Source organism: Amphiura filiformis, chromosome 6 (assembly GCF_039555335.1).
Source record: "Amphiura filiformis chromosome 6, Afil_fr2py, whole genome shotgun sequence".
NCBI classification, from domain to species: domain Eukaryota; kingdom Metazoa; phylum Echinodermata; class Ophiuroidea; order Amphilepidida; family Amphiuridae; genus Amphiura; species Amphiura filiformis.
The window spans coordinates 29,984,520-29,998,409 of record NC_092633.1 but is presented as its reverse complement, the minus strand read 5'-3'; the positions used below and the strand labels follow the sequence as shown (position 1 = coordinate 29,998,409).

Genomic DNA, 13,890 nt, shown 5'->3' with positions numbered 1-13,890 from the left:
AATCTTAAACGGAATCGGGCCACTGAGAGATAACAGTGGAGGAGTATCGACTCCGTTAGTAGTAGCATATCCTTCAAAAACGTTTTGCTCGGAGACGTATTTTGTCCTTCACATACGCCACTATGTGTTGCGACCGACGAATTACTTCATGAGTGTATTCCAAGCACTATTTCAAACTTATTTCAGAAACAAACCATGGAAAAATATTAAGTCTGGTCCCTTATAAAATCTATCTCTACCTTCATGTACACTCTATAAATCTTTCTCTTCATGTACATTCAATATAATTTTGTACATGTATGTCCACCTCAACATATATACAAAGGGGGGAGTGTCTCAAATTGATGGATACTTATAGTTGCTTTCATAAAAGTTACGACAGTCATTGTGTTATGCTAAAGATTACAATGTCCCATTTTGTCTGTCATTTCAAACTGTGATTTAATTTAAAAGAGAAAGTTGCCCAACCTATGGTTTAATACATAACTCAGTTCTTTGTTAACAACAAAATGGTTGTATCAAAATCAGGATGTACTTTAACACCCGCCCAATGCCAGGATGGGTAATTCTGCTGTCGGACAGGTAAATTTTCAAAAGTACTTGCCTGCATGTCGGGCAAGAAATTTAGCACGCTAAACTGGTAATATCGCAACCCCGGGCTGGTAACTTTTATGAGTTACTTGCCTGACTGGCTAGTGTCCAAAAAAGTTAAGTACACCCCTGCTCAAAATACGGAAATGTCATTGTCACACCCTACCTATTATTTTAACAAGAAATGTGTGTATTTGAAATAAATGCAGGTTTACATTTTGAAGCAGTCACTGTTAATGTCTACAAGTAATATGTGACCAAATCTGCTCTATTCTGTGTAATGCCAGCAATATCAAAATTTAAGTCTAGTGTTATCTTCTTGCAAAGTTATATCCTTTATGTCAGGATCGATGTGGTTTTTATTTTGTTTTTACTATCTTAATTTGGTAACAACCTAAATTTTAATTTTGCTGACACCGCATCAATCGAATCAGATTACGAATATATTATGCACAGGCACTTGTCTTAAAATCAGTAAAAAGCTGAAGAGTACAGTATACTTACAGATAAACGATTTTCAGATGCAAAGCTCAGTTCAGTCTATACTTTGATCAGCTCGTAATCGGCGGGCCTTATAACATCACGGATTGATATCAAAATATTTTATTTTGTTAATTGTCTTGCGATATCTAGCCAGAAGTATCACAAATTAATTCAAGTCCTTAGATACTTTATCTGCTTTCTTTAACTCACAAAATATATAAACCAGACAGGTCAACTAATAGCACTCTTAACATGGGTCTACTTTCCCGCCTATTACGAGCTGATCAAACTATATATTATATTGTTCAAAATAAAAAATAGCAATAACACTATAACAGCATTGGCATTGAGGAAATCAACTGCTCAGAAGTGGGTAGGGCAATAACTGCCCTGACATTTGGCAATTCTGGACAGTATATTGTACTCATCTTCACATGACAGCTATTGCACTTACCCACTTCTGGCACTGAGCAGTCAAAATATGCTATGCAGAAAAATCATCATAGTACAGAATATATCAATGATTTCAGCCAGTAAAAAAAATTGAAAAGTACATGTACCAAAACTTGGGAGATACAAATCTGAGAATGGTCCATCTATCTATAAATGTGGGCTTGAACTGAAATTGAGATACACTGTGTTATGTCATTCTTACAAATGTACCACCTTTATATAACATATATGCAGATATATAAGCGAGTTGGCAAAACTGCGTCTGTTGTGCATAGAATATAAAAATGGGAGGCCTGGTAATTTGCAAGCATCAGCTTTGATTTGTACTTTATCACTCATACATTAATTCGTCACAGTTCATTGGTTTGATTGCCATTCATTATTTTCACCATAAGCCAGCTGCACCATTGAAAACATTGCTACCATGCACTGCAGTCTATATTTATTACCATCCCTACACAGTGATGATGACCCTTTATGCAATCACCAGACTTGTTGCACAGGTAAAACACTGCTTCTTCACGGTTCAGTTCGTTTTATTGACTTGCATGTGCATCTCTTCTTCAGCTCAGTGATGTATTCATGGGTATATTTATTGAAAATATGAATTGCATCACCACAAAAGCATGTTGCATTGACAAATGAGATACATATTCTCTTCAAGCAATCAAATTTGTGTGATATGCACCATACGAGTATTATCAGTTCTTGAATTCACATAATGGTATTGTAGATGAAACAATCTATTGTTCATCGTGTTACTTTCAACCATCACATTTATAGACGTTTGTATAATGTAAGTAACACCATACTGACGCCTTCACCTTTTGAAAGACAATACCCTCACTTGCAAGCAACTGAGTATCATGCACTCAGGGTCTTAGCTAGCCACCCGTCTGGCCGTCATTTTAGATGTGGAGTTTGCTCCTGGGACGGGCAAAATTAATGCCTTTGACAGATGCTATATTATAAATTGTATGTTTTGAGAAGCTAATTGACTTTTTTAGTAGACCCAATTTGTAGAACAAAGCCATATCAATACATATTTGAACTCTTTGAACCCCCAGTGGGCTATAGACGTCTGGTAAATGTTTTAAAGGTCAAATTAGGACAGGCAATTTTATTCAAATGACGGGCAACTCTCAATTTCTAGCTAAGACCCTGCATGCACTCATCAATGTTCTCTCTCCATCATGTGCATATAGGTGATGCAAAGTGAGTAAATGAGGCTCTTGATAACCTCGCATCAGAGGCTTAACTTGGTTTTTTGACAAAGGAAAGCTAGCCACATTTAGAGCCATGCCACATTTAGAGCCGTTTTAAAAATCTTGTTGCCATTAAGGGCTGGGGTATGAACGTTTGGACAGTATTTATTGTGGGACATTAGAGCACATCAGACATATCGAATTGCATTCTAAATCGAAGAATGTCATTCTGATATCAAATAATTTTGATTTTTGAAATTAGCAATTTAATACACATTTTATGGCAAATCATTAAAATTGATATTTTTGATATTTAACAGTACTTGAAGTAAACTTTATAAATCTGATGATTTATACTTAAAGTGTATGTAGGTGGGATGAAAAGCCGACAATCAATTGAAAATTTTGACCTTTTCATTATTGAAGATATGGATTTTTTCCCAAAACACCAAAAAAATTAGGTCTTTTGGGAAAAAATCCATATCTTCAATATGAAAGGTCAAAATTTTCAATTGACCGTCGGCTTTTCCTCCCTGCTACATACACTTTAAGAATATGTCATTAGATTTATATAATTTACTTTTAGGACTGTTATATATCAAAATTTGAAAAATATCAAATTTTTATAATTTGTCATAAAATTTGTATTATATTGTGATTTTCGAAAAATGAAAATTATTTGATATCAGAAAGACATGCTTCGTATTCAGAATGCAATTCGATAGGTCTGAGGTGCTCTCATGTCCCATAAAAAATACTGTCGAAACGCAATAAACGCTCATTTTAGATCCCTTAACGTTACCAAAATGAGATCTTTAAATGACAACACCAACGATAACATGGAAATGTATATTTCATCTTTAGGGAAACATATATTTCTGTTGTGTCTTTGATTGATATTATGTTTTGGTGCAACAATATCTCAATTTGGTCAACCCTGATAAAAGTCTCATTTACTCAAAACGGGTCACAGCTAGTAAGCCAGCCATAAACTGACATTGCCTTAACACAATATCGCACCATGTAACTTTCTTATTCTTGTTCTCATTTTATGGAAGTAATACAACACATTATAAAGTTCTCAATCAAGATTGCACCCCTTGCCTCTCTCCAAATCCTTCAGAGTTGCTGTAAAGCAATGCGATGAATTCCGCATCGATATGCACTTGTAGCCCATTATTCTGGAGAAGAGAAATGCAGATTACAGATAAACATGCAAAGTAGTTGATAATCATCCTGTACTATATATATAATGATTAATGAATTCAAACTGTGGATGATGAGATGAATTGGATAATGGATATATAGCAAAGCTAACAAACCTGATTTTGTGGAAGCCTGGTTTGCGTACAAAATTGACCACTTACAGTACAACGTCATGGCATAAATCAGTGACACATAGGGAGTCATTTTATTTGCTAGACATGATCAGAACCAACATTAAATCTCATTCGAGTCATTTCTTGCATGATGCCGACTTTTTTTTACATTCTCATCCATTCAACGGCTACAATTTGCTGAATCAAAGGGATACCTGTGACAATATTTTCACATTGCACACAACAATGCAAAAAAAATGTTTCTTCCATCGCATCTCCTAATTGATTCAAGAAAAACAATGAAATTACTCCACATGCTTCATTTCATCACATGTGACGTGGACAACCAAGCAAACATCACCACAGTTTCAGGTTTGAGATCATTAACCATTCAATTCCTTACTATTATTTATAGTTCCCAATGTGTTGAACTACTAACTTGGCTTTCTTGCATTTACTGTCACATCTTAATGGCCTTTACATCAAATTAAAACAGAATAAAAGTTGCAAAACTCGTAATGGGATCCTTAAATAATTTACTATCCATAACATTATCCTCATTGACCATGACACATAATGCAGATATAGCGATGGGAACATACATTGTACACTATGCAAACAAGTTACATCAAATAAATTAAAAGCAAATGTAAAAAAAAAATGAAAATATCTAAATATGTACATGATGAGATAGGTTGACGCTGCTCCAAATGACAATACAATAAGAGACTCAACTTTAAAAAAATGTTGTATCAAACTGTTATACGTTAAGGCCACTTGCAAAAAGCATGTCTTGAGTTTGAAAGATACTAACACTGCCTGAATTGTGTTTACATGATGTACAAAATACTATAATGACGTGTTCATAGTTTTATCGGTCAAATTAAAAAGCATATAGCAAACTTGCAATGGGGACAAAATATTCACAAATATGATAGCACCACCTCCATTTATTTTGCATTTATTTAGCCTAAATAAATCATACATCAGTCTGACATCCTTTGCTATACAATCTATTCCATTTCACCAAAATATAAAATTTAAAACATCTGGCTTAACGAAAAAAAAAAAATCCATGCGTGGAACTTTGAACCTAGTGTCACTGACACACAAATTTATTATTAGAGTATATAAAAATAATATCAACTATTGGTAATATTCATGCAATTCTGTACAGCATAGATATACACATGAAATACAAACAATACGAGGTGTTGCTGCTGTTGATGTATAATGGTGCATACTCATGACGCTGATTTACATTTTGTTTGTCACAGATACCAATTAATACATTCATTGGACAATAGTGGCTACAGTATTATTTATCTGCAAACTTTTGAATGGATGTGTGGATTTAGTTTTGAGTTTGGAAGCCATCTCATGCTGCTTTGGCAATGACGAGGTGCGTTTATGACTTTTGGGCTTTATGGTTGCCGGCATGGAACTGTGCTTCATGGGGGCAGGAGCTTTTGACCCAGAGGATATCTTCTTATCGGGGGATAAACGTGATGAGGGCGTCTTGTCTACCTGATTGTGCGGTTTGCGACTATGACTACTACTGCTTACATTGGTTTTACCTTCTACTGTTACATTTGATCCTATACCAAACTTACTGCTAGTTCTTAAATTTAAATTCTGACTGGGTCTTATCTGTAATGGACTTGATGTTTTGTGGATCTTACATGATTTGGAATCAGTGAATGACTCTGAACTATGAAATGATGAAGTGGAATCAAGCGATGACCAGTTTGGTTGTTGATGCTTACGGCTCGACTCGGCCTCCATTTGGACACTGCTGTCTGCACCTAGCGTAGAATCTGCTCCTCCTTGCTGCGGTGATAGGTGTCCATTATTGTTGTTGTTTGCATTGGAATTGACTGTACTGTCGCAAGGCCCACCCTCAGCCGCCGATTCTGTCTGCGCATGCTGTCCTTCTGGTGATGCGGTGGTGTCTGGAGTACTATTGGTCAAGTTACTACTGTCCGATTGTCTCTCAGACTCCGGTTTGTCGTCTTCCATACTCTCATCCTCTTCTTCCTCTTTCTTCTCCTCATCCTCATCTTCAGGTTCCCCTTCCCTTTTAATTCTCTCCACGCTCTCCTTTAGATGCTTAGCATTTAGAAACACAACTAGCACAGTGATGTTATCATTAGAGCCACTGCTACGAGCATGTTCAACCAATTTGATGGAGATTCCATCTAGGGGCTCCTCTGTGGCGATGAAATCACGAACTGTTCTTGCCACTTTGTTTCTCTTGGTTGAATCCCAGAGGCCATCACAAGCCAGGATAATGCACTCCTCAGTACCGTCAAGTGGAATGGTTTTGGTGTCTGTTTCATTTGATACATAAGGTTTATGATCTGGGTCACCTGCAGGAACAAAAATAGCAACAATAATAATAATGTTAGTAATATACATGTAGTATTTCTTCCGTAATGCCCAGGTAAAGTCCCACGCCCATCTACAATTCCAACCTTCATTTTGGAGGGGAACAAAAGTAAAGTCTGGCCAAATTTTCAGAACAATTTGTGAACAATTCTTTGCGTTCAACTAGCAATGATTTTGACACATGGCATTATCGGGTCATCTGATCGATATCACAGCTTGCCACTTTTCTGATGGAGGAACTGGATGTATATAAGAAATGCATCACAAAAACTGCTGTCCCAGCAGTGCTTGTTTAGTAAGAGTGTTGTAAAGAGACTTCTGCATTATTGTAACCCAAAATAATACACAAAGCTGATGTTGTAAAAGATAGCTTTGATTGATGCAAACAAACGAAGTACCACAAAATCCAAATTACTTTGTCCAAGTTGACAAAGATGCAGCGACATCACATGTAAGTGCAATTTCTTGGTGTGTCAGAGTTATGAAAACTTACACAAAGGCCAAATTAGTTCACATATATTGTGTCTCAACTGAAGTTGAGTGCTGTTAGTGCATTTACGCGGTTGTTTCACCAGCCTATGGACAACCACCTTACATGTGTGTGTATATGCCCAGCGAAATACACATGGCATTACTCTCAACTTGAGACGAAATGCACTAAAGTAATAATGGTTTAAGATGAACTTTGCTGCAGGTATTCTCTTTAACCTGTCACTTTGTTTTCTGAAAATGTTATCAGATGATGATGTATTGGGAAGCACTGAAGCATATACATTTGCCATTGACTGACTTTACAATAAAAAAAGAAGAACTTATGGTCAAATCATAGAAATGTGAATTTTGTGTATCTGAATAAACTAACTTTTAATAATGCACTTCTTAAACAACAATAGAATGTGTAATATTTGATGCCCACAAGAGCCATTGAGGGTTGCTTGTTCATTCTTTCTTACAATACCATAATGTACGGAGCTGAGTTCTGAACTAAAGTCACTGGAATCTGGGGTGTGAGATAGTGATCCGATATCAACCCAACATACAGGTATTAAAATTTTAACTGATTTTGAAGTAAAAATAGCACTTGAAACTACGATTTCCATCGTGAGAACATAAGCCATGCAAAAATTAGGTTTGGAGATTAGAAGTGATAGATTGACTTGTCATCAATTTTCTGGATTTTTGCCAACATAGAAAGTGGGGTCTTTAAATGCTCACGGGACAATACTTGGATTAGTACATAAATTGGACATAACAGAGCTTGTAAAATGCCGCTATCAAATTTATTTTAATTCTACATCATTTTCATTGATTACACAATTCTTGCTCTGCTCTACTTTAACACAAATAGGCTTAGTTCAAAAGATTGATGCAGTTTGATAAAGTAAACTAGTTTCCTCAGGGGCTGTGCAATAGTTACGAGCCCTGGGGGAGGGAAAAATGTCAGCATCCATGGAAAGAAGTCCTTGCTGTCAGAAGCAGAAGGGAATTGTGTGTGCAGAGCCTAAAGGAGCTCTTAATCCAAAGCTTAACTTCAAGGTAGGCTAAGCAATGAACTTGATGAAGATCACAAATTGGGCTGCCTATTTTCTTATTAAAATGTTATGAATTGGCGTCATTCTCTCATAAATATGTATGAGGTGTAATAAAACAAATACTACATGGTATTTTCAGGGAAATATGGTCACTATTTTTAGCTCAGTACTGGCTACAAGCCTACCACCTCTCACCCTTCAGGTTTGGTGTGGTAGGCCTGTAGCCAGAACCTCGGGAAAAATAGTTTCCCCTATTTCCCTTCAAACAATCTTAAAATTAAATATGATAAACAGAAATTTAGCATCCCACACTTTGCATGAAATACTTACATCTTCTCCATCTGAGAATGTTTGACAGAGGCGGTCTCTATGCTACAAACTTACCTATTGATCTGGACACAGCTAGGCTCCCATTTACTCGCCAAGCTCCAAACCATACAACAAAACCACCCATATCTTCTACTCTCTTCTTTTCATCCTATTCATATCAACCACAAAAAAAAAAAAAAAAAAAATGGTTACACAGTGCAACACCCTTACCTATAGATCTGGACACTGCTAGAGTTCCATTAACACGCCAAGCACCAAACCACACAACGCAACCACCCATATCCTGTATGCTTCTTTTCATCCTGAATTTTCCATAAAAATACCAAATCCATAGCAGGATAATAGTGAATCATCATGGAAAATTTTGACATGCTTTTTCTCATTCCAGGCAAATTTGTGTGCGCATGCATTTCAATCAACTATGCTGCTCAAATGTTTCATGCTATCTTTTTACTTTTTATTGCAATAATTCAAAGCACAAAGGGTAGGCCTGCCAGAAATATGTGATTTTTGAGGCCAATAAAAGCACATCCATTTTCCAAAAAATTGGGGGAAAATTACCACAAAAAAAATTACAATTTTCTATCCAAAAGAAGGAAATTTGTAACTTGTGTTCACTTCATTATCTATTTATGCACTGGTTTTGTACACATTTCTATATCTTGAATAGATTCTGACATGAATGAACACAAGTTCCAATTTTATTTTTCTTTAAAGATTTTTTTCCCAAATGTCAAAACACGCAATTTGGAGCCAAATAACGCAATTGCATATTTGTAGCAGCCCTAACTAAGGGTGATTAAATTATGAATGTGGGAGTATTAGTTTTAGATGTTAATGGGTGTTGTGTATTCAATGCTAGTTGTGACTTGTAACAAAATTGGAGAAAATTCCATGGCATTAAAATGTAATTATTAAGTTCAAAGTTAAATGAACTTTGTGTATGTGTGGTATCCAGAATGTACCTACCACAATAATCATTCAATATTCGTCCCAATGCCAAGTTGAGCTTATATATATCTATTTCTTATTTGATCATACAAACACATGTTAATCATGCACACGTAGCTGTTTACTTTAGGCGTGGGAGACAATGCACTTACTTTGCATGTTTACATTATGAAATGGCTATAATATCACAGCTAAAAAATGTACACAACACAGCTTCTATCGGATAAGCTATTCTAATAATGATTCAGGAAAACATTTTTACAGTGCAAATTATTAGTCTTAATTAAATGCACCATCTATATTTTCCTTTAGAATTGGAAAAATTGGCATACACTGAACAAAACGGGTTTTCATTACTTAGTTATATATAATTCGGATTTGATTTTTCTATTCATTTTCTTCTTTTCATGTTGGCCAAAATTAGATTAGTATTTGAATGGTAAATTTCTTGTTAGAAATAATATGTCCTGACATCAAGCATGTAATATGCCTCATATAGGATCCCCAACTTGCAAGTTCCTCCCAACTTGCAAGTTCCTCCCAACGCTAAAGCCTTATGAATCAAAAATTGTTTTACGAAATGTAAAAAGGTATGTGTACTGTGATGTCTTATTTGTCTTACACATCTGGACCAATTTATAGCATCATGCATCATTGAGTTCAGTCACAGTGGTTCATTATGTCAACAAAAAAATTGTTTTAAAAGTTGCATCCGAGTCCATAGGAGTCAGACCTATTTATGTGTTTGTTAACGAAAGAATACTCCTATGGACTCAGGTGCAAGTTTCTAAATGGCTCCAATGTTTTACATAAATGAACCATTGTGACCAAATGCAATGATGTGTGGTGCTACAAATTGGTCCAGATGTGTAAAACACATATTTTTTTTAAATTTATTTCAAAAGCATTAGGGGGAACTTAAATTGTGGATATATTCAGCCATATTTAGTGAACTGAATCAGCCAAAGTAAGCAGTTTTTTATAAGCATATGACATGCGCTGCGCATATAATCCTCTTCTCACATGGATATGACTGATTTCTAGTTGTCTGGTTTGGTCATCTCCACACATATTGCATATCTACATGGTTTCTATCATGGACACTAAAAATTAATGCACGCTATAGCCTGTCTCGTCTCATGTTGAGAGTAACGCCACATTGGTTTTCACAGTGGCAGATTTGAATTGGCCAGATTAAGTTAACATGCACGATACTAATTTGCCACTGTGAAATCCAACATGGTGTTACTCTCAACTTGAGACGAGACAGACCTTATTGCACACACACGTAACATGCATGCACTTGTTAGTCTTCCACACACACACATTTTCAATAGCTTTCATGCTAGCAAACATAGAGCAATCAAAGCGATTAATACTTTTCAAGATGAACATGGGCTACTCCAGTAAGAATCCAGTTAAAATAATACACCCCCTATGGAGGACATGATCTTAATCTTCTACACAGGGAGTGTGTATTTCAAATGGGGTTACTTGAATGGGTAACTCTAATTGAAAACCCCTGTGCGGGAGATTAAGGTCATGCCTTCAACAGGGGGGTGTAATGGATTTCAACTGTAATCATGGTAATAGCCCAATCTATTAACTGAATCAATTCTGTAGCTGTATATTTGAGCTCCAATATTATAATTTTTCTGAATTTTCTTATTCTAAAATTCAGTACAAACTATTTCAAAATAATTGGTACCCTACAGTTTCCAATGTTTAATGAAAAGGTCAACTGCAGCACTGAATTCATTTACCAAGATTTCTAATAAGATATTTCATCAAACTGCACAACAGATCAGGTTATTACAGTGGATTTAAGGTCCATTTCACTAAGCTTTTAACCCTTCGTACCATTCGCATACCCTTTTACTAGTTTTACTAACTTTATTAAGGGTCCCTGTAGTAAATCCCTATTACTTACAAAGGGTACTGATCGTAAATCATTTTTGTGAAATGGATTTTACGATGCATCGAAGGTTACGATGGATTTCAAGACTCGAGAGAAGATTTGTCAAGTTGAGTGAACTGGACCCCTAATGGTCCCAAGTCACAGTGTGGGAACTGTAACTTATGGTAGTTGTTTCCCACAGGAACATCACAATAAGGCCATTGAGCAGTGTACTGGTTGTATGAAGTTCACTCAAGCATATCAATAGACCAGTCCCTTGCCTTTGTTGATAAACAATGATGTCAACTCATCTATACTTTGATCATCCCAAAAAAATACTGGCTTGACATGAATATTGCTGAAATAACCCAATTTACACCAGTAAAGTTGAGAACAGTGTATATCAAAAACTTTCCAACATATATTGCAGCGGTCCTCATTTTACAAGTGATAAAAAAGGTGCAGCAGCAAGGTCCACCTATTTGGTACTGATCAAATACAGTATTGATATAACACTTTCAGCAATATGCAAAAAACAGAAGGGGAAAACAGTTCTTGGCGGCTTCCATACTTACAGGCCTCTCTGGTTTGTGTGGTTCCATTACTACTTCTGGTAAGCCATCTTTTAGTAGCATAACCTGAGAGTCCCCTAACCATGCTATGTGTACAGCATCAGGTTCAAGAAGAGCCACTACCCCTGTGGTACCACTGCGTAAACCCTGCAACACAAACAAAACAGTTTGTCTCAACATATAATTGATTAGATCATGCCTACATGTGGGAATGGTGGTGCTAGGGTTTGAGGGTTGGACTCATTATTAAGGGTCAGAGGTTATGACTCTCGCATCTGTAGCTACAGAATTGTTTTGAAAACCACTTGCCTCTCCACCAAGATGGAGCATTTACCTGATTAGGTACTAAGGAGGTAACCTCCATGTAAAGTATTATTCAGATTTCCTTTGACAGCTTATACGTGCGCGACGTCAAGCGTGTGCATTGGACCTTGTGCAAATAATACGCGCTGGACGGCTAGCAGTACGCTTAATTTGTAAAAGGAAATCTAAATAGAACTTTAATATAATTTGTGTAACTTCACACAAATATGTAATTTGTGTAACTTCACACAAATAACACAAAATTTCCTCAATAATAAACATTAAATAACACTGCAAAATAGAAAAATTCACGAATACTAAATACATTTGTACAATTGAGCTTGACCATGATTATGTTCCCCTTCCCCTATTTTCAATTGAACTATTTGGAATGCATGGGATTAAATCTCAGTGCTGGAGAATCAGGTTTTAAAACATGTTCCCTTTGAACAAGCCAGCACCTAGTTTTGGTAGAAAGTAATCAGAGATGAACAAGGAGATGTGCATTGTTGTTAATGAGGGTAAAATGTACAATGAAGGGTGAGAGGAAAAACATATGCTTACTGCATATCTGTCATTGTATTTTCTCCCAAGGCAATCAACACCCTGGTTTGCTAGACACAGGTGAAAGAACAATCGGCCCTAGTACATAATTACACCAGAAACGTGACTCCATAAAATCACAGGGACTTATACATACATGTGCATTTAATCTCCTAATTCGCCTCTGAGGTAATTCCTCAAATTTTTTTTTTTTTAATGTGAAAAGACAGTTTAAGCTATTTTCTGCAATGACTTTTTCATCTGGTACCAAAATCCTCTTTTTTTTTATAGATAAACTAGGGATGATGCTACCAAACTTGTACCATGCCCCTTTCAAGTTTCCACACCCATGTTGATGTGGACAGATGCCAGTTGTGCACTCCTCACCTCTCTCTTTGCTTTCATAATGAAGGCATCATCTACAGCTCTGAATCCTTTGGCCAAGGCACTCGATGGATCTTCCTTAAACTCTGGCTGCTTGACTACGTGGCAATGAAGATGTGCTGCTGTGAAGTTGGCTGCTTCGATACCACCATGGCCATCATATACTGCGTAGAATCCTCTTGTCTTGCTATCCTGTTAACAAAAGTACATAGACAGAATTATTTCATTATCCTACATGTATCTATTAATCCATCTATTGCACTATTGATACAGAGTCATGGATAGTGTTGAGTGGTCATAGGCCTTTACAAGGGTATGTTATTGGGTATGACACAAGACATTGAAACACATCTAATGTTCTGTTTCAAGACTATATCGATTCAGATTTATTTTTGCTTTTCTACATTGGAACACAAACTCATTTAGTATTCCCATCCCTGATTCATGATTGGTTAATTTCTTCCCAAAGCCATATTGTAACATTTCCATAAAAATAGATTAGTACTTGTTCTCCATAAAATGATAGCGTTTACTGTCAGATATGTCCCCTCAAGGTAAAGCAAAGAAAACTGGAATTTACTACCAGTGCCAATGTTGCTAATAAGTATCACTCAGTGGGTCATGCAGAGATTCTTGACGTGTGTATAACATCCCGCACGCGATGTACATACTGTGTTATGAACATCACGTACATGTTCAACTAATATTTCCATCATAATAATTAAACAACGGTTCCTGCGCTTTATTCAAAATCTTTGATTTTGACAAAACTACAGCACCTAAAGTCTTGATTTTTGCAGAGCATGTTAGTTTAATAAAGTACATTATAATCATGTAAAAAACAGAATTTAAAAAAATATTGAGGGTGTCCTCTGCAAATGTTACAATATGGCTTTAAATCCCCTTGATCATGAGTTTAGTGATGCGCTATCGGCTCCA

General features: G+C 36.2%; 1 protein-coding gene across 2 annotated transcripts in view; it reads right to left on the bottom strand.

Moving 5' to 3' along the window:
- Positions 1-3,518: 3,518 nt before the first annotated feature.
- The window catches only part of LOC140155243 (protein phosphatase 1F-like), a 28,515-nt gene continuing 18,143 nt past the window's right edge, over positions 3,519-13,890 (bottom strand). Inside the window, exons 4-8 of one of the 2 annotated variants that reach the window (XM_072177998.1) lie at positions 12,955-13,143; positions 11,725-11,868; positions 8,356-8,449; positions 5,734-6,420; positions 3,519-3,913 (exon numbers count right to left, since the gene is read on the bottom strand). In XM_072177998.1, coding sequence (XP_072034099.1) covers positions 3,912-3,913; positions 5,734-6,420; positions 8,356-8,449; positions 11,725-11,868; positions 12,955-13,143 — 1,116 coding nt within the window. In that variant the 3' untranslated portion in view covers positions 3,519-3,911. Of the gene's footprint in view, positions 3,914-4,418; positions 6,421-8,355; positions 8,450-11,724; positions 11,869-12,954; positions 13,144-13,890 lie in introns of those variants that run through there. The other variant, XM_072177997.1, reaches the window with a different exon arrangement.